Consider the following 21908-nt stretch of genomic DNA (forward strand, 5'->3'; position numbering starts at 1 on the left):
ATGAAAACAAATACAGGTAGCACACTTGCCTACACTACAGTAATGAGCCCAAATCCAGGTGTTTGCCACTCATGCCTCAGCTTGGCCAACCATCACCTCTCCTGCACCAGGCTGCAAGAGCCTTCACAATGAAATTTCCAGCCCTACACTTCTGTTCCTTTCTCCAATCATCTACAATCATCACAAAAGTGGTGGGATATATATCTTTTCTTGAGACAGGGTCTCACTCTGTTGCTCAGGCCGGAGTGCAGGGGCATGATTTTGGCTCACTGCAACTTCATCTCCTGAACTCAAGAGATCCTCCCGCCTCAGCCTTTTAAATAGCTGGGACTCCAGTGTTTTTACCACATTGCCCAGGCTGGTCATGAACTCCTGGCTTCAAGCAATCTGCCCGCCTCAGTCTCCCAGAGTGTTGGGATTATGGGTGTGAGCCACTGCACCCATCCTAAAAGTAATCTTTATAAAACAAAAATCTGACAATGTCACGACCTGGTTGAAAACGTATGTCTTACTGATCCATTCCCAAGATAAGGTCTATCCTTTAGCCACATATAGAAGAGTTTTCATTCCCAGCCCCCTTCCTATCTTTCTGGCCTTATCCTATGCTCTCATTTATACCGTATTATTCAAATTAACTAAGGGTACTAGGTTATTTCATGTTTTTATCAAAACTGCTAAATCTGTCTTGAATGTTCCCATCTTTCTTATATTTCCTTCTGTGATGCTCATGACAAATACCCTCATCAGTTAAGACTCAGCTCAAAGACCTTTTATACTACAGGGCCTTTCCTGGCTATATCACTAGCTCCACTGACTCTATTATTAACCATTTCTACCTTTCTGCCTCCACATCTTTCATTGAGTTATTTGTTTACCATCCTCATTTATGAAGAGATCTCCCTGGCTGTCAAGTCAGCATCCTGCGATAGCTACAATTTTACGTCCTATGGGTGCCAATACTTGATGAAGCAGTAGGCACTAGCTGTGAGGAAAGGGCATGGTTGTTTATTATACATTCCTTCACTGCAGAGGCTAGAGAGTGTATTTATGAAATAGCAATTAGGAGATAAATCTGTTTGTAAGTTTGAAAGGTACTTAAATGAGAGGAGGGAGCTTATACGATCAACAAAGAATGGAAGAGCAAAGGGAGTCCAAGTCACTAAAGATTTACGGTTGAGTAATAAACAGCTGCAGAACCATGAAGTTTGCCAGAAAGAGGAGAGTACTGTAGTAGGAAGGTTATTTTCAGATTCCTTTCCCTCACTGCTTTTATCATGTTAAAATATGCTTTGGCATTTGCTGCACATAATTCTGAGATCGTTTATTTATTCCTCTGTCTTTCCCAAGACTTACATCCCCTGTGAATTTAGAATCTACATGCTTTGCAGGAAGGAGAGTGTACTCCTTTCAGCTTATTAATGAAGAGGCCTGGGAGGGCTGCAGAATGCACCAACAGCTCAGCATCCCACCAGAGTCCTCTCCAGGAGCAGAATGCGTTATTATTTATGATGGTACTGTGTACATGGTCCTTCGGCCAATTTTCAATCTCTCCTACTAAATGATTACCTTTGCCAATGTGAAATAATTTCCCAAGCACAGAGAAGGAGTTTTCAGCTTGCCAGTCAGGCGGGTAATCACAATCACCCCGGATGGGCTTCTGTAGTCAAATTTCTCAGGCAAGGGAGGTAAGGGAAAGCAAGACTTGAGGAGCGTGCCCGTTTGTGATTCCTGACTTTGTGAATTCTAGCTCATAAAACACAGGAGCAGTTATCTAACTTCCCTGGGACTTAAATTCTGTGTCTGTTAAAATGGTGACGAATCTACTTCATGGGGCTGGTGTGACAATTCGGTCGTGTTACAACATTCTCTTCCTCCTCTTATATAATAGTATCTGGTGGGAAGGCTGGATGTGACGAGGGAGATGGATGAAAATAGTTTCCCTGCTCCACTATGCGAGTGTAGCCTGAGTGCCTAGGATAGACTTCTGGAGGCATTAGTTCGCCTTGTTATTATTATGTGGTGACACATCTTTAAATCATCTTTTCTCCAATTCATGCCACTATTCACATTCATTGGCTTCGTGTTTCCTTTCCACATCATATGCAAACTTCTTTACTTGTCTTTTGAGGGACTCTTCATAGTATATGGTCCATTTGGGCCAAACTAACTTTCCAGCTTACTAAAGGTAAGACTTTGTATGGGCTGATAGGCATGCAAAATACTTATGTCTTGGCTTTGCCTACATGGGTATATCAGGCTACAATGACTCTTCTCTTTTCAGTTCCTAAAGCAGAAAAGTGTCATGCAATCTTATGCAATCAACATCAAATTCGGAATCAGGAGACCTGTGTTTGAAAAAGGAATTGGATATCTCCTGCTTGTTGAACTTCGGCCAATCACCCTCTAGTAATCTGACCTTCAGACTGGAGATGACAATACTTGCTTAATAATCACCCTCATAAATGTGTGTGAATATCAAATGAGCTAGGGTATGGGAAAACTATAATCCTCAAATTCAGAATTCACTATCATGCTATCTTGTATTCCTTGCTGTGTTTTTATGAATGACTACACTGTTTTCCTAGGTTGCAAGCCCACTAGAATTAGGGACCATATCTCAAACTTCCTTCGGGTTCTCACTACAGGAGCAGCATAGGGTTTAGTAACAACAAAGCAGCAGCAACTACAGTATTAATTTTAAAAAGTAGCAAATATGTATTTTAATACTTACTACGGCCCACGCATGGTTCAAATCACCACTACTACGAAGTTATGTAGGTAAGGAAACCTCATATTTGTACTTTATAGTACAGAACTGTCTGAATTGGAAAGAGAAGATTCTAAATGTTTTAATCAACACGTAAATCTGCATACAGATAAAAGCAGGCACCAGGCAAGAGGAGAGCAAAAAGTAATGAATAAACAGTAGGGTAAGTCCAAGAAAAGCCAAAGAACTGGAGGGTGTGTCCAAACCATGGAAATTCTAAGGACAGCAGATAATATGGTTTGGTTCTATGTTACCACCCAAATCTCACCTTGAATTGTAATAGTCTCCACGTGTCAAGAGCAGGACCAGGTGGAGATAATTGACCCATGGGGGCGGTTTCCCCCATGCTGTTCTTGTGACAGTGAGTGAGTTCTCACAAGAGCTGATGGTTTTAGAAGGGGCTTCCCCCTTGGCTGGGCACTCATTCTCTCTCCTGCCACCCTGTGAAAAGGTGTCTTCCTCTATGATTGTAAGTTTTCTGAGGCCTCCCCAGCCATGCAGAACTATGAGTCAATTAAATCTCTTTTCTTTATAAATTACCCAGTCTCAGATATTTCTTCATAGCAGCATGAGAACTGATGAATACAGCAGACATTGTTAACATTTTGAGAGCTCCTAAGTAGGGCTACAATTAAAAACTGAAAGAGGCACTCATTAGGATGCCCGTAAGGGGCACCAGCAATCTTACTACATTTTTCTTGTCTGTCTGCTTTCCCAGTCTCCTAAAACACTACTCTGTACCTTACCCTCTCTTCAACTCTCCAACTCTACCTCCTTTCTACTCACATTAAGCTGATTCCTTTCATTGCAATCAGAAGAGAATGTCCTCCATCTCTTACCACTACATCTCCCCACCTACGTGCATCTGTGCCCATCAGCTTCCCATCTCTCCTGCTACTGGGGGAAACTGACAGGATCCTATCCAAGGCGAATTGTTCCATCTGGATTTCAGGTCTCATCCACTCTCACCCATTAAGACAGAAACTCTTAATATTTAAAAAATATATTTATTAAAGGAAAATATGTAATAGTGAAAAAAATGGTGATCTATGAAGGAGAGGGTAGAGTTTCTTGATTTCAAGATTGCTTGTCAGTGCTTGTTGGTTTCCCCTCATCCTCAATTCTTAATATTGTAGTGTCCTGGGGCTTCATCCTCTCTCCTCCTTTCTTCTCTACCTACTTACTTTCTTGAGAATTTTACTGAGCCTCCTAGTTGTGACTCCTCTTTATGCACTGAGAATTCCCAAATGTATTTCTAGTCTCTATTTCTCTAATACACTCTAAACTCATATAGACAGCTGTCAACAGGTCAACTTGGATGTTCAAAAGCCATATCAGTCTTTTAAAAAACTATTCTGAAATAATTATAGATGCACAAGAAGTTGCAAAATAGTACAGAGAGGTCCCGTGTAACTATCACCCAGCTTCCCCCACAATGACATCTTATGAAAAGCCATACCAATTTTAATATATCCCAAATCAAACTATCCCCAAAAGCTATTTCTTGACATTCAACAAATATTTACTATCTCTTCTTTGTACACATGGCATTTATTAATACACTTAAATAGTACTTCTTATAGTTCATTCAATATGCACGTATGCATGTACACATACGCTTCAATAAACTATGAGCTTCTCAAAGGTAAGGGTCATGGCAACCTTTTACTTGTCTATAGCACGCAGAATAGTGACTAAACATTTCCTGAAAGTGTTTGGAATAAATAAAGCTTATTCAGGTCAGAATCAAAGGAGTCAAACAACTAGACCAAAGCCAGAGATCAATGGGCAAAATACTTATTTAAAGATCAAAAAAAATTTGAATCAACAATTAGTGTTCTTTAACCCTGAGAAAACATTATATAACACTTTTATAGTTGAGTTCAGTATGATTATAGTTTAGCAACAACAATAACTATACAATTGAGTGGGGGAGAAGGCTAAAAAAATGAGTGTACCGTTTTCTACTTAGGAATAGAAGCTTCACAAATGCAGTGTCTTTAAGACAAATGTGCATTAGATATATATCTTTCCTATTTAAAAAATTACAAAAAAGATCACAAGATCTTCATTTAAAGATGTATATACCAAAAATTATAAAGATCAATATAATTTAATACAAATATATAAACCTCTAGACAGTGGAAAAGGCAAATAATTACACATACATGTATTTTATTTGGCTTTAAAGGTATTATATCTTGAATAAAGTAAAATCCACTTACGTATAAACAAAAATGTGTATGTACATATGACAGTACACTTACTTTGACAAATATTTTTCAATAATTGCTTCCCATTTTTCCACTTTGACTTTAATGACAGTCCTTTCGTAAAGTATTATTAAGCCTATAAAGTCTCTAAAATCTTATGGAGGTTTGGCTCCAGAAGATGTACTATTATAGTGCAGAAAATGTATAGTGATTTCGGCAAAAGACAGATCACCTCGAAGGTTTTCTAATTTATTGTTAGCTGGACATTCGGTTGGATATGTGTAGAAGGAACAATTTTCTCCATCTTTCGAGTTCCTACTTTAACGCATAAAGCAGGAAGCTCCCCCTATGAGTCCCAAGACGTCAAGTACTCTTCACCCCCACTCCCCATTTCTGAGAGGAGGAGTGGCATCTGGTAAGCAAAATGGGGAGAAACAATTGATGATGGGTGGCGAGCTCTTTCCCTACCTTTCTCATATCTGCCAGACTTGAAGAAGCGCATACACTCTTCTGGTGGTGGTGCCCTCCCAGTGGGAAACATGTGCGGGTCAGGCCCAGACTTTTGCTGCAGAGAAGTACATCTGTCCAACACGTTTATGTGGCTACTGAGCCCCTGAGAGTGACCAGCCTGAGTTGATGTGTGCTGAAATACACACTGCATTTCAAAGGCGTTTTTTTAAAAAAACGCAAAACATCTCACTGTCATTTTTATATCGATCACATGATAAAATAGTAATACTTCGGACAATTTCACCTATTTTGTTTGATTTTTTTAAATGTGGCTATTAGAAAATTTCAGCCTCCACATGAGGCACACATGATAGTTCTGCTGGACAGCACTTATTTGGGGGCCAGCTCTCTGGAGCTCACGAATAGGAGGCAGCCCTTCTGACAAAGCATGTATGCTCTGCAGAACTGACTGTCCTCGGCAGGGCTGTCTGAAGATTGAGTGCAGGGTGTAGGATAGGAGGACAAAAATAGCAGAAAACTGACATGGAAAACAAAGCCACAGTCTCCAGGCCAATTCTACCAACAATAAAGCTGCCATTTTCTTGTCTGGGTACCTGATTCCTCTATCTCGTAAGTGATTACAACTTGGTAATGGAAAAATGACAATTATTTATTACTTTTTCCTGATGAAAACCCAAAGATACGATAGAAATATTTCTGCTCTCTTGGAAGTAGCACAAGCACAAAATTCAGGGATGAGCATGCAGCAAAGAAAGTGGTCTTTTCCAGGTCCTTAGGGGTTTACGTTTCAAAAGCTTCTAAGATTTCAGTGGAGAGTTCTGCCCTGGGTGGTTCTCAGCTGAAACAAAAGTGGCACATGAGTGGGAAACCGGCCTGGGAAGCAGGTTTCTAAGTGAGATTCCCCAGCAAAATGACAGTGACAGCCACTGGAACACTTAACTGACAGGAACACGGGGCTTCAGTGGGGAAATGGAAATCAGGAAGGTAGAGTGACCACGGCCAGGGATATGTGAAACAGGTCAGTCTCTGCCAGAGGAGGCAGTATGGATGGACGGAAACATCGTCTTTCCTCCATGGTAGACATATGCCGCAGTTAACATCCTGATTGGAGACTTTAAACAATTTTTATTTTATTTTATTTATTTATTTATTTATTTATTTATTTATTTATTTATTTATTTGTTTATTTATTTTTGAGACAGCGTTGCCTATTTGAATTGTGAACTGAAGTTACTGCTTTTTGCAGGCAAGGCTACTTTTGCTTACATTTTCTTCCAAGTGAGCAAAGTGAGACAGTGACTTCAAGAAAAACAACACAGAATTTGTTGTCATGATGATAAAATTGGAACTTTCAAGCAAAAATTCAAATTTTGGAAAACTTGGATCCATCACTGTAAAGCTGACAGCTTCCCAATACTGACAGACTTACTGGCTGAGATAAGAGCTCATATTAATGAATGCATTTTTTTCATATTCTCTGATGCAATCTATCAACATCTGGATGATCTATATAACTCAGTGAACTCAAACTTCTAAATGTCTTCATGCAATTATATTACAAAATCATACCTGGGAAATGAATCCATTCAAGTGCAACCTAGACCAACAGTTTTAATGCGACAGGGTACAAAAAGTTCAATAATATGGCTTCATATGTCACACTGCAACTAGTCTTTAAGACTTTATCACATGTTGAGTTTCAGTGTAGTATCAAAGAAGAATACTCCAAATTATAGGCTATTAAAATACCTCTCCCTTTTTCAACCTCTTATCTATGTAAGGCTGGGTTTTCTTTCAACCTAAACAACAACAGACTGAATGCAGAAACTAACATGAGAATCCAGCTGTGTTCTATTAAGCCAGACAAGAAAATGTAACACAGTGCTGTTATTTCATTATTTTCTGTCTTGGAGATACCGTTGTTTTTCATTAAATATGCTATTCATGTCAACCTATAATGGCTCTATTATTGGTATTTTTAAATAAATAAGTTTAAAATTTTGTCTTTAACTTCTTCTACTTCTTCTTCTTTCTTCTTTTTTTTTTTTTTTTTTTTTTTTTTTTGAGACAGAGTCTCTCTCTGCCACCAGGATGGAGTGCAGTGGCACGATCTCAACTCAGTGCAACCTCCGACTCCCTGGTTCAAGCGATTTTCCTGCCTTAGCCTCTTGAGTAGCTGGGATTACAGGCATGTGCCACCACGCCCAGCTAATTTTTGTATTTTTAGTAGAGACAGGGTTTCACCATGTTAGCCAGGATGGTCTCGATCTCTTGCCTCGAGATCCACCCACCTTGGCCTCCCAAAGCTGGGATTATAGGCATGAGCCATGGTGCTCAGCCTGTCTTTAACTTCTAATATGATAAATATTATTAGATACAACCTTCATAAACAAAAACTCTTCAGAATCCTCACTAATTCTTAAGAATATTAAAGCATCCTGAGATCAAAGTTTTGAGAATGACCAATCTATGATAATTATTTAATCAACCACTTAAGTATAAAGTACCTATTTTATACTGTGCTAGGACATAGGAAATAAGAGATAAAAGGCACCATCCCTGTCCTCAAAAATTTCCAATTTCATGGGCAAGGTAATTCTCAATTAACATAACCTAAAAATTGTTTTACTGTATAATTTTTAAAAACCTTCATTTCACATTTCTTATAAACATGACTTTTATAGCTTAATGTCTCCCATGGAAACTAATACTGTATATAGCACATAGCAAATGCCTAAATACTTCATGATTCACTCTGAATCTGACATATGGCATCAGAAAGTCACAATATACATTAAATAAACATTTTTCTGTAAGTTTCAGACACTGATTACTCATGGTGAAAGATGTACTGCCAACCTTAGTTAAAAGATAGTATTGGCAATGCAGAGACCCTGAAGTTACAGCTACAATGCAACCTTTTGATCAAGACTTAAACTTTTACAATAGATTTCATATTTAGGTCAAGTTGTACTTTTTAAGATTAATTTATTCTACCAGATGTTCATGCCAACAGGTTGAATAATAGGATAAGGAAGGAAATGGTAGCTTATTTCAAGAATCTGAACAGTAAACAAAGATGCTCTTATGCTATTTCCATAACTCCAGGAGGCAGAACCAAACAGTGGAGATTAAAATTAGGCAAAAGATACCTTTAATTAAATAAATAAAGCAAGTAAGCAGGGATACTGGCTTAATTATCAATAGAAATGAGTTTGAAGGTTAAAAAATAGACTAGATAAGAGGTTCTCAACAATGTTTCTGCTCCAATCCAAAGGAGACAACCTGTTTCCCATTAGAAGCAGAGGTTTACAATGGCAATGAATCACAAACGGTATGAGTTGGAAAGGTAGCACATGCAAGGTGGGGGAAAAGGCAGTGGGTAAATACCTATTCAATTCCAGGTTGAGAAACACCAGTCAAGGTACCAGAAGGACTTTTTAAATTGTATGATTACCTGGGAGTTTTTAAAGAAGGATCCTGGCAAACTTCTTGACAGCATTTCATAAGAGAGAGAAGTATTTTCAACGCATTTATCTATGGATGTAGCAGTACTAGCTATTGAAAGCAAGTGGAAAGTATAAAACACAAAGGCTAACATTACACATATGCTCCCCATTGCTAACCACCTAATACCAAGCAAATCATGTTCTGACCTGCCTTTCAGCCTCTTTTACAACCATTTTCCTGGATTTCTAACCCATTCACTTGTTCCCTGTTCCTTCTATAAAAATGCTTGTAATAGTTGAATTGACAAGCAATAGAGGAGCAACTGTAATCTGATTCAACCAAAAAAAAAAAAAAAAAGTAATTTAGATTTGGTACAAATGCACTTTAAACATTTGCATCCTTTTTCCTTCTGCATATTAATCATCTCAAATGGCACACAAATTCACTCTCTGACTACATGACATAATACTATTTGTGAATATCTTCCCCAGAGATTCTAGGAATTCTGCAAATGTAAATCGCAACGGAATAGCTGTTACCATGAAAGCAAAGAGCCTTCTCTGGTATGTTTTACCAGTGATTGGGCACTCAATTCAGGCCCTGGGAATATTCCTTTCTGAATTCTAATATCTGAACAATTGCTTATTGTTTTTGTTATGCACTTGAGAATTAGCTTACCAGTTCCTTCCAAAAATTTCTTTCTAAATTAAATGTGGGTACACATTTGAAAACTGCACACTATGTATGAATAGTATACACTTATTTTACATTTTTAACATCATGTACAAGCTGTTGGGAACATCTGGTGTTTTGCAAATTTGGGCAAATCCAGCTGCATTTCCTCTTCCAAATGTGTTCTCTGACATCTGCAGGTTGTGTTTCATTTTGATTTTTATACTCTCTCTCTTTCTATCTAAATAGGGCAGCATTATGTACTTTCAGACATGCATTTTTTCCAACTTTATACTTTTCCTCTCTGAACAAAAAATTAAAAACTTGCCAATTAATAAAATGAGAAAAAATGTTGTGGTTAGACTAAAGATGTAAAGTTAATTTTAAATGTATCTGTCTCACCTCTCTATAATTTACTTGAATCAGTAGAAAATTGCCTCCTGAGAACAGTTTACAATAAAGAAATATCTATGCTTGGATTATACCATCTGAGCTAAGAGAAAACAACACAGTAATTAACAGATTGAATCTTTACTGGGTCAGGTGCACCTCTAACCCAACAAAATACACATATGTGCACCAAACAACTGTGCCACACATTTTCAGGGGCTGGCAGACATCTTGAAAGAAGTATAAGGTTAAGAAACTAAAGTGATGACAATATGAATAATCCAAAATCACCTAACTTAAAGCATCGTTAATAACAACTAAAATGCCAGTGGACTTTACATCTTACTCTTACATTTAATCATACATAAAAGATTGCTGTTGCCAAGTCTAAAACTCTGTGTCCCCTCCACCTGCACGCTCACAATTAGCATACAGTTCCAGCTGACCCTACTGGCTTCCCTTCCTGCCCTCACATAAAATATTTAAAACAACCTCCAGCCTGAGGGTGGGGTGGAAAACTGCCTGGGAGCAAAGGCACCTCCACCTTCCTGGATGACCTGCTGGCCTGTTAGCCCCGAAGGCTAGTTCACAAGTCTCAAATCTGAGCTGGTTCCTTGGATCTTAAACTCCCAACTTGGCTCGGTTCCTTCCCATATATAACCAGGTTCCTGCCTGGACTTTCTCATTTATATTCAGCTCTGCTCTGGACACATCCCAGGACATGCTGCTCCTACTGGGCTAAAAATGCTCAGGGCTCTCTGGTTCCACTGCTCTCCCGCAGTTTTTGGAATGGTTCCAGGTCCCCCGACTCTAGTTGCTTGTTCTATGACATCTTAAAGATAGCAGAGTTCAGTGGTTAAGAGAAAAGGCCATGGAATAAATCTCCATGAGTTCAAATTCACTTCTCTATTACCAACTTAACTTTGGTAAGCCTCAGTTTGCTCATTTATAAAATTGGGATAATAACATTATCTCCCTCACAGATTACTGAGCCACAACCTCTGCCTCAAGGAAGCAGAAGTCTAAGAGAGATTCCTGAAGCTAAACCACACAGCTGATAAGTGATGGGTTCAGAGTTCGAAGCCAGGTTTATATGTCTCTAAACATATTCTTTTCAAATACATGATGCTCTTGTCTTTTAAAATCATCCTTATTTTTCTCTTCAAAACCAACAAAAACGATTATCTCCTTTTCATAGCAGTGGTTGTGAAATTTAAAACCAAGATACATTACTAGGGTTGCAATAACAAGAAAATAAAGAAGTACTTGGTTATCCACAACTATTAATCTAGTGATTTGGTTAAAACTAGCATTCTTCACAGAAGTTGGAACCTCTGCCTGTGCCAACCTCCAAATGAATGATTTGCAATTCTTGGCCTTTACAGTCTATTTCCAGGATAACACTAATTAAAATAACAATCTTTGGGATAGGGTACTGGGCAGACTTGGTGACTTGCAGGGAAGGAGAAGGCAACAGCAAAAACGGCAAGAGAGAAAATCAAATAGGAGCTCCAAAGGCAACAGAGTTCAGCAGTTGAGTCCAAAGGCTAAGATTTTCCAGGAGAGAGATATGCCCAGAGTTCAAATAGTGAAAAATGTCCATTTGTTTAGCAGCGGTGTCTGGGTGTGGGGACAGGAAAGGGGAGGAGGAAAATCCACATTATCTATTCTGAGTGAGGCTACACATTGCTGAGGGACTGAGTGCAGGTATTAAGATCCAGTCAAAGCGCACCACACTGAGCATGGGGGAGACATCAGAAAATGCAATACGCACTTTCTTTGATAATTCTATCATCAAGTTACATACTGCGTGATATGAATAATAACTTTTATATTTTTAATTTTTTATGTTTTTATTTTTTTGAGACAGAGTCTTGCTCTGTCGCCCAGGCTGGAGTGTAGTGGCATGATCTCAGCTCACTGCAACCTCCGTTTCCTGGGTTCCAGAGATTCTCCTGCCTCAGCCTCCTGAGTAGCTGGGACTACAGCTGCATGCCACCATGCCCAGGTAATTTTTCTTTTTTTTGGTGTTTTTTTGTTTTTGTTTTTTTCAGTAGAGACGGGGTTTTGCCATGTTGGCCAAGCTGGTCTCAAACTCCTGACCTCAGGTAATCCGCTTGCCTTGGCCTCCCAAAGTGCTGGGATTACAGGCTTGAGCCACTACGTCCAGCCAATAACTTTTTTAAAGACTCAGGTTAACCCAAGCTAAGTTATTAGCCTGGTTTCCAATGCAGGTAATCTGGGCTGGGCACTGGAGCTCCTTTACATTTGTCAACTGGAAAGAACAGAATGGCATATTTACTATAAAGTGACATGAGAACTGTAGCATGTATTAAGTATACATGTAAATGAGAAGAGTCATCTCTATTTTAGCATATTTTTACATCTGTAATAGAGAAAAACAACTTCCCAATTAAAATGCCTCCTTCACAGCAAATAAAAACTTTTTTAAAAGCCAACATGTAATTATTTTCCATTTCAAGAAAGGAAATAAAAATAAAATCTACAGAACATAGGAGCAATTTTCATTTCTTCTAATGTGCTCAAACCACTTTCAAATATCTTTTTGTTTACCTTGGTCACAGCTTTTGGAGAAAACGTAACTGCATCTACCACAGTGATGAGGTCACCTGGGTGGAGACGATCAAAGTACTTCACGCAGACATCATAGGAATGAAGCCACTCTGGTGAAGAGCCTGGGACTTGTTTAATGAGATGAGGATCTCCAGTCCAAAACAACTTCTGTAACCAGATGGTGTACAGAGAGCTTGGGGAAAGCATCTGTCCATCCTTTTCAGGGATTTTGGGAACAAGTTTGGAAATAGATAAAATATTTTGACTTGAAAGAACTGGCTCCAATGCTTCAAGAGGACTCATGTTTTCATCTGTCAGCTTTTTGTAATTAAGACCTAGCAGAAAAAAAAGAAAGTAGGTAAGCGGTTCACTCCAATGTAAATATATAGGCACTTTCAAACACACACACATAGCCCTCTGTATGTCTGAATGCAAAGATTTATCAACTTAGCTATAGTAGCTAGTTGAGGTTTTCTATTAGAAAGATCAGGAGATCTGAGTTCCAGTCACAGCCCGAAACTTATTTGGCTGTGCGATCCCCCAGATTGGCCATTCATCTTCTGTGTGCCTCCATTTCCTTGTTTATACACTAGAGATGACAATATCTCCATGCCTTTGGAATCCCCTGCAGCACCTATGCTTCCTTCTATCAGTGCATTCACCAAACTGCATTACATTCCTTTGTTATTTATCTGGCATTTCACTAGTTATTTGAAGGCAAGGATTGAATCTTATTCCCTTATCCTCTGTGTCTAGGCCAATGTCTCATTTGATTATTCAGAAAACAACTGATAAACTGAAGGGAACTCTTCCGATTATTATGAATATCAAACAAACATAGATTTGAATGTGCCTTGCAAATTAAAGTATAAAAGTTTAAGAGGTTTTAAGGGGTTTAATTTCTTAGTTATGAGCATAAAGACCATTCTAAAGATTTCCACAATTTAACAAAAATTCGAAGGCTCTTATTTTAAGTGTTCCGTGCATATTTTAATCATATAGGCTCCAGTGGAATGAAATTCTGCTGAACTGCCTATTATAAGGTGTCTTGGCCTTGCCTTTTATATACATAAAATATAACCAATGGGAGTAGTGAAAAATCCTGGAGCGGAAGTCCAAAACTTTGGATTTTAGTACCAGGTCTACCATAAGTCACTGTGCAACTTTCAATAGGTTTCTTACTTTTTCTGGTATTTAATTCCCTCAACCATAAGTGAAAGAGTTGGAAAGATAATAACTAAAGTCAATTAGCTTCAAAATTCTGTGGTTTCAGAGCTCTGCCAACCACAATGCATGAACAGGATTGTGTACAGAAAATTAATCCCCAGATTTAATTTAAAAGAATGAATTCAAGCAGGGAAACAATCATCCTACCTGATGCAACAACCTTAAACTTCTTCAGCAGCCGAATGTGGGTTTCTGGTTTAATGGCGTAGTTCCCCAAATCTGCACAACCACAGTTTTCCAGAAGACTGAAATAATACAGCAGCCTTTCGTGATCAAAGCCACCAAGAGTGGGGTAAATATACTTGACCATGTGCTGGTGAAAGGCTTCCGGATCAGTCTTCAAAGTCTCAAAGAGATGAAGGTCTTGGGCTCTATTTTCAATTTCTGGTGTGGACAAACTGAAATTAAGAGCCAAAGGAACTGTGTTAAGATTTTTTTCCTTTATTAAAGTGATTTTTTTTTTAACCAAGGAAGAAACACTACTTCTTATAGCTCCCTTCTTCCTGCCTACTCAAAGACAGTGAACCATCATCAGAACCCAATCAGCCTGAATAAAGGGAAACAAATGTGTTAGATGCCTACTAACATTTAACTGACTACACATTCATCACGTTATCTCATAGGGGTCTACAGCAACCCTGTGAAGTAGGCTTTACACTTCAAGTTCCAGAAGTTGGGAAAGTTGTCTGATGTTTCCCAGCTAGGAAATAAACTAACATCTGTCAGCGTCCACTCTTAATCATGTATTCATGTCATAAAAAGGGTTTAAAATCTATGCTTCTTCACAGAAACAGAAACAGGCTTATTGTTTCAGGAATTTAGGAAATGATACAGAAAAAACCCTAAACTTTCAGGCTTAAGATTTACATGCAAGAGTCTTGAATGAATATTCAATAAACCCAAATTTTATGCTGTGTTCAGATAAAAGAAAAATAGAAAAAAAGGGATAATTAAACTTTCACTTGGGTTATCTGCAGTAATATTACTTAAATAAAACACATATCTTAATATTTTCATCCTAACTTAGATGTCTTTGTAATCTAATTTTAAAAAGTCGTTTAAGGTTAAACTCTTGGGAAAAGAAAACTTAAGGTATTTTTGCTTGGTTGATTGGTTTGTACTTTTATAAGGGGAAAGGAGGGGGTTAATTTTGGTCTTGCGCTTCTCCCTGGACAGAATCTGGAAAGAACCTCTGGGCTAGTATAATCTCAACGCCCCTTACATGATGAGTTTCACACTCCCTAATTTAAGAGTCCTTCAGGCAGTCCTGCACTCACAGAAATGCGCAGGTTCTAGGGTTCTTGGAAGCAGCAATGGAAGCATCTGAGGGCAGTAAGTGAGACCTTGGGCAGCAACAAAGTTAGGCTTCAAAAAGTTCTAAAGCAGCTCCTCTGAAATATGACAATTTGTTTATTGAAAGTGCAAAAGACATGTTTTTGGTTTATGTAGATAAAGTTAGTATAAATCATGCTTTAAAACTTTCAGGAGAATGTGACAACACTTGGGATAAAAAGGGTAATCTATGAAGTCAAAGCATCAAGTAATTTTTAAAAACTGGTCTTTTTACTTTTGCTTCAAGAAAAACCTTATTTTTCCATTCAGACATAGTGCAAACATTTACAAGAATATCTCTATCTATAAATATGTCCCCAGTCTATAAAAATTTCTCTCACTGCCTCCTCTGAGCTACTGCATGTGCTGAATATCCTTCTATTCTATTATTTATAACGTATTTTAACTACTTATTACCTTGTCTATCTCCCTTACTAGACTGTGCTGCTTGATGGCATAGACCTTATTACATCATCTGAATCTCTAGTTTCTCAATACTAAGAACCAGTGTGTGGCACAAGGGAAACATTCAATATATGTCTTGTGAATGCCAAATAGATGAGTGGATGAGCAAAAGCTTTGGTGTCCTCTAAGTAGAAGGCACTGTGCTCAGCACTGGGGAGGACATAGACTTACAGCATAGAGCTCCCATCCAAGTTTGAAAATCCAGTTGAGTTATAAATACTTACAGTTAAATAATGATGCAAAACAACAGTATCACCTGACAAAGGGCACACAATTATAGTCCAATTAAGAGAAGATCACTAAAAGCTGTGACTGCAGAGGATGTAGAAATCAATGATAATGGAAGGCTTAGTGAAAGAAGCACTTGAATTTGGCATTGTAGGAAGAAATTAAGCAGAAATAATGTGAACAAAAGTATCAAGAAAGCAAAAGGGCCTGTACACGGAACAGTGAATATAAATAGCCGGGTGGTCGAAAATATTCTTGATACTATGACTATTCAAAGAATACCATCATCTCTGAAAGGTAGTGTACACACAGTAGTATGGGACAGTGAATCACAGAATTTCTGACGTTCCTTCATAATTTGCAAAATGAAGTCTGAAAACAATGTAGTAAGGAAATAAATAAGAAACTGTGTAGTCACAATAAAAGGAATCTTATTGACAAAGATTTGCAGGCAGAACAACATGCCAAACGGAGGAGAGAAAACAAATTTGTATTTATCATGCTGATTACTTTCTTGCTAAGTTAAAGTTGGGTAATTATCAACTTACAGATGAGAAACTGTCATTTAGAGAGGTTATATGACTTGTCTAAGACAAAGAGTCCAGATTTGTCTGAACTCAAAATACACAACTGCTCAGGACATCACAAAGCAACCATCAAGGTCAAGCACCCGTGTCAACAACTGCTTCAAAACCAGGATTCTTTCTGCAACACAGATATGAGTTCTCTCTCCCAGCAGCAATAACCAAAAAGAGTTCTCCCGTCATACTTCATTCGTAACACCTTGATAAACCAAGTATTCAAGACAGACTCATCTACAAAATGGACAATGACTATATCATAACAGCTTTAGTTCATCTGTGTTTGACTTGATCATGAATATAGTCTCTCTCCATCCACACTACTTTCCCTCTTGCCCACTCACTTATTCTTCTGTGCCTACAATTTAGTTTGCCTGCTGTGCAATTTTACCTAATTATCTTGTCAAGACAGATACTGGAATACCTTTACTGACACATGATAAATACCCAAACGTCCCTTTTCAGTAAATTACAAGGTGCCAAGATCTTTTATAGATGCCAGTAATAAATAACTCATTTTAATCATTTCCATTGAAAGAAGCTGTTATCTTCCCTTTGGAACCAGAAAAGGGAAATCTTTCTTTGAAATCTTTGTTTAGAAAAAAATTCCAAAGAACCCATATTTAAAAGAGTAGAAAGAAACACCATGAAACCACTGTGGTCTTTTCACTAGTCAAATTAATGATTACCCTTCAAACCTGCTTAAGTGATTTTTCCTGAACCAAGTTTTAGTTAAAAAGCAGCTTATATACATAGTGCATATTTAACTTTCAGCGATTAACAGAAGAAGCCAGCATTAGTTGTACTCAATGCACAGAAATAAATTAGTAGTACTAATCTCATGAATAAGGTGTTCTGTAATGGCTTCCAGATGTCAGTCACCCAAAAATGTGATTCAAGAACATCATGTATTGAAAGGACTTTTATTTGTATAAGAAAAACAAATTTATTTAAACACATTTTTCTTTACTCAGCTGAGACTGAGTGATTACAAAAATTCATTAGCTCACTGAAGGGAGTACTTAGAAGGAAAGAGGAAAGAGGAGGCAAGAAGGAAGAAGGTGAATGGGAGAAGGGAGAAGGCTGCTGGGAAAGGAGGAAGAGAGAATAAAGAGGATGAGAAAGGGCTGGAAGTGAAAATGTACAGATAACCTACCAGCACTCTTGTTTCTATTACCTCATTAACACTCATAATAACCCTCTGCAAAAGATCTAAATATTCCTATTCTCTCAAGGAAGCTGAGGCTCAGACAAAAATCACACAACTAGTAAGAGATGGAGACTGATTCCGAGTTGGGTCTTTCAAGTTCGGCTTTCTGCTTCTACTCAATAAAGCAATGAAGCTGATATTTTCACACTGAAATTTTATGTTGGGCACAGTTCAGCTGCAGTGGCTTGTAAGCATTTTCCCCAAAGACTAACCCTAAAAGCATGAAGATCTATGAATCCAGGTGAATAACCATCACTGCTGGTGAACAGTGGCCTCACCACTGACTACTGAGCAACAAGACATTCTGCCCTCCAAATCACAACTGCTCCTGCCTGAGGAAGTCAATCCAATAACTTAGCACACAAATGCCTCAGGATGATCTTGATGTACCAGACTTGATCCATAATGCTGCCTGACAGCTGAATATGTGATTACTCAAAGAAAATGTGGTCAAGACAATCATGGCATTTTTTAGTTTTGCCAACATTTTGGCCAAGTGTCTGCAAACTGAAGAACGGAATTTAACTAACTTTTCAAGAATACCCAGGGAGTCAATGAAAGAATCAATAAAGAGTATCTTAGAGTCTATTTCTCATCATGCTGATATTCAGTAGTTCCTTTATGAAATGTTTTACGACAGCAACAGAGTGAGAATGTTGAAGGTCATACGAATAGGCTTTGTCTCTTCTGTAAGGACAACCTGGTATCCCTAAAGCCTTTTAATTTCTCATAGAATGTCAATTCTAACTTGTCTATATATATACTTCACATTGTGTCTGGAATTGGTGGGTTCTTGGTCTCGCTGACTTCAAGAATGAAGCCACGGACCCTCGCGGTGAGTGTTACAGTTCTTAAAGATGGGGTGTCCGGAGTTTGTTCCTTCAGACGTTCAGATGTGTCTGGAGCTTCTTCCTTCTGGTGGGTTTGGGTCTCGCTAACAGAAGTGAACCTGCAGACCTTCCCAGTAAGTGTTACAGCTCATAAAGGCAGCGTGGACCCAAAGAGTGAGCAGCAGCAAGAGTTATTGCAAAGAGTGAAAATACAAACCATCCACACTACTGAAGGGGACCCCAAAGGACAGTCGCCAGCCGGCTGGGCAAGCCTGCTTTTATTCCCTTATCTGGCCCCACCCACATCCTGCTGATCGGTCCATTTTCCAGAGGGCTGATTGGTCCATTTTACAGAGAACTGATTGGTTCCTTTTGACCGAGTGCTGATTGGTGCATTTACAATCCTCTAGCTAGACATAGAAGTTCTCCAAGTCCCCTCTAGGTTAGCTAGATACAGAATACTGATTGGCGTATTTACAAACCCTGAGCTAGATAGACCCAGAGTGCTGATTGGTGAGTTTACAATCCTTTAGCTAGACACAGAGAGCTAGACATAAAAGTTCTCTAAGTCCCCACTAGGTTAGCTGGATACAGAGTACTGATTGGTGGATTTACAAACCCTGAGCTAGACACAGAGTGCTGATTGGTGCGTTTATGATCCCTTTCCTAGACATAAAAATTCCCCAAGTCCCCACCAGACTCAGGAGCCCAGGTGCCTTCACCTAGTGGATCCTGCACCAGGGCTGCAGGTGGAGCTGCCTGCCAGTCCCGAGCGGCGCCTGCACTCCTCAGCCCTTGGCAGTTGATGGGACCGGGTGCCATGGGACATAAAGGCCAGAATTTAGAATTCTTTACAGGGTAGCAACCTGGACACAAACCCACATGAACAACAGTAACCTTCAGGCAGAAATTCTATCTTCTGTTTCAATTCAGAAAAAGGTAAGGCAGATGCATTATAGTTTACTCATCTCTACTCAGACAGACCTTGTTCTTACCCATTGTTGCATCTGGGACCAATAATCGTACCAGAGAATATGAAATCACCTCTGGTAAGGAGCACAACACATTCAGAGTCCCGATGACCTGGGACCCCTCCCATGTGTCTGAAGGAAACAATAGTAAGCTAACCAACATTGAAGAAGGTGGTATTATGACCTCTGGCAACCAAGATAAATCACTTGTACAACCACTTGAGTGACCAAAAAGTAGATATTAGAGTGAAACCAAAGCATAGGATGTTTGGCCTTGAAATCTGCTGTCTAAATAAGAAGGGAAAAGATGAAAGGTGTTACCAAGTCTGGCAGTATAAAGACATATTCTGTCCTCAATTTAGTTCTCCCTTGCTTACTCTATCCCAGCCACAATGATCTTTCTTTAGTTACTCAAAAACACAAGAACTGTCCAGGCCTTCTTTTCTCATGGTCTGGAATGCCCTTTTCTCCATTCCTCTTCAGTAGTCAGCTCCTTCCTCTTCACATCCAAGAGAGGCCTTCCCCTTGGAAGGCCTACTTCGTGTGCATTTCCTTTGTGGTACTTACTACAACATGTAACTTGCTTTTCAGTAGCTTTTGTGGGGGTCAGGGTGATGGAGGAGGGTTCCCTATTAGAATATAAGCTCCATTAGGGCAAGGATGTGTCTGTCTTGTTCAGCACTTAACATTATGCTTGGAATACAAAGATACTAAGTAATAATAACAACATTTGATGAATAAATGTAGTACTATTACATCAGCCAGAAGCAGCCTCTGCATTTCAAAATGACCCTGCGTCCAAAACTGAAAGGTACTAATCAAATCAGCAGAATTAACAAGAATAACACAAAAAAATCATAATAGCCTTGATAGAGTTTGGTTGCGTCCCCACCCAAATCTCATCTTAAATTATAGTTCCCATAATCCCCACATGTTGTGGGAGGAAACCGTTGGGAGGTAACTGAATCATAAGGATGGTTACCCCCATGCTGTTCTCATGACAGTGAGTTCTCATGAGATCTGATGGTTGTATAAGGGGCTTTTCTCCATTTGCTTGGCACTTCTCCTTCCTGCCTCCCTGCCCCTTCATCTTTCACCATGATTGTAAGTTTTCTGAGGCCTTCCCAGCCATGTGGAACTGAGTCAATGAAACCTCTTTTCTTTATAAATTACCCAATCTCAGGTATTTCTTCATAGCAGCATGAGAATGGACTAATACAAATTTAAAAGAGCTACTCGGTTATACACTTTCCACAGATTTTCTCTAATCTTCACAACCCTCTAAGGGGAGGATAATGATCCTTGTAACCTAGAAAACAGCGACTCAAGAGGATTAAGAAACATGGTCTAGGCTACATGGTTGGTGGCTATGGGCAGTAGACTTGGATCTGGAAACTTGATCTGACTACAAAACCCACGCTGTTATCAATAGGCCACAGGTACTCTGGTAGTTACTATTGTCTATAAAAATCCACCGACATGTCTGGAATAGCCCAGAGATGAAGATGGCTACTAAGTCTGTAATGAGTGACAAAGCAGCCTTGAGTCTGGGGGGCTCAACATGCCCCAGTGGAACCAAGAGGCTGAGAGAGCCAGTGTCTGCTAGTTGGAAGTGATTCTAGGCATTCGTGGCTACCCAAAGCCATCACTGCTATTTAAAACTAGCAGGACATTCAAACAAAACAAAACAAAACGGCAGGAAATGGGGGAAAAAAAAGTCCGGCAACTCAAAAACATATGTGTTTATGAGAATTCTCTCTGACAAGAGTGAAATTCCAGGAAAAACTTCCATTAATGAAGTTGTGATCATGTGTCAGGTACTACAGGTTATTTTACCATAAAATAATTTAATTTGTATTACTCCTTGCTTAAAGTGGAGGAAAATGAGCTTCAGAGAAGCGAATTATCTTGCCCATGGACACACACCTAGAAGTGACACCAATAGGATTTGTTTGATCTAGCTATTTTGATTTTAAGGCTTACCATTCATCTGCTGTATAATGGTATTTCACCCAACCCTCTCTGTGTACACGTATCCGCAAATGTGCTGATGCAGGTGATACCTCCAAAATCAACCAGGATGAAGGGGAACGTACAATTATGAGAAAAAGAACTTTACAGGGGAAAAAAATTACTTTTTAAAGGAACAGTAAAACAAAACCCTAAAACAAACAACATTATTTCTCTTGTAACTTCCCAGTGACATTCACTCAATAAATAAATGTTGGGCGATTTCTATTGTATTAACAAGGCTGATTTCTATGTTACCAAGTTAGATTAAATAGTAAGGCAAACAGCTGCCTTTTAAGTAAAGAACAGGCAGCACCTAACACCAATTACTAAATCAATATTAAGGGCTTTGCCACTCACAAGTGATGATGCCAGGAAGTAATGATTTCCTGCTTTTGTAATTGCTGTGCATCTGCATAATCACAGTGCTATCAGGTATAATGATATGCCAGGAACAGTCTTGCACATCACTCGATTGCCTGATAATGTATAATATATTCAGAGACCAAGGAAGCAT

At 38.9% G+C, this 21908-nt stretch overlaps 1 protein-coding gene across 2 annotated transcripts in view; it reads right to left on the bottom strand.

Moving 5' to 3' along the window:
* The window catches only part of NBAS (NBAS subunit of NRZ tethering complex), a 459930-nt gene that overhangs the window by 155693 nt on the left and 282329 nt on the right, over positions 1–21908 (bottom strand). For both annotated transcript variants that reach the window (XM_030921163.1, XM_010354668.2), the window contains exons 43-44: positions 13912–14162; positions 12538–12872 (exon numbers count right to left, since the gene is read on the bottom strand). In XM_030921163.1, the coding sequence (XP_030777023.1) occupies positions 12538–12872; positions 13912–14162 (586 nt within the window). The remainder of the gene's footprint in view (positions 1–12537; positions 12873–13911; positions 14163–21908) is intronic.

Source organism: Rhinopithecus roxellana, chromosome 17 (genome assembly GCF_007565055.1).
Source record: "Rhinopithecus roxellana isolate Shanxi Qingling chromosome 17, ASM756505v1, whole genome shotgun sequence".
Taxonomy (NCBI): Eukaryota; Metazoa; Chordata; class Mammalia; order Primates; family Cercopithecidae; genus Rhinopithecus; species Rhinopithecus roxellana.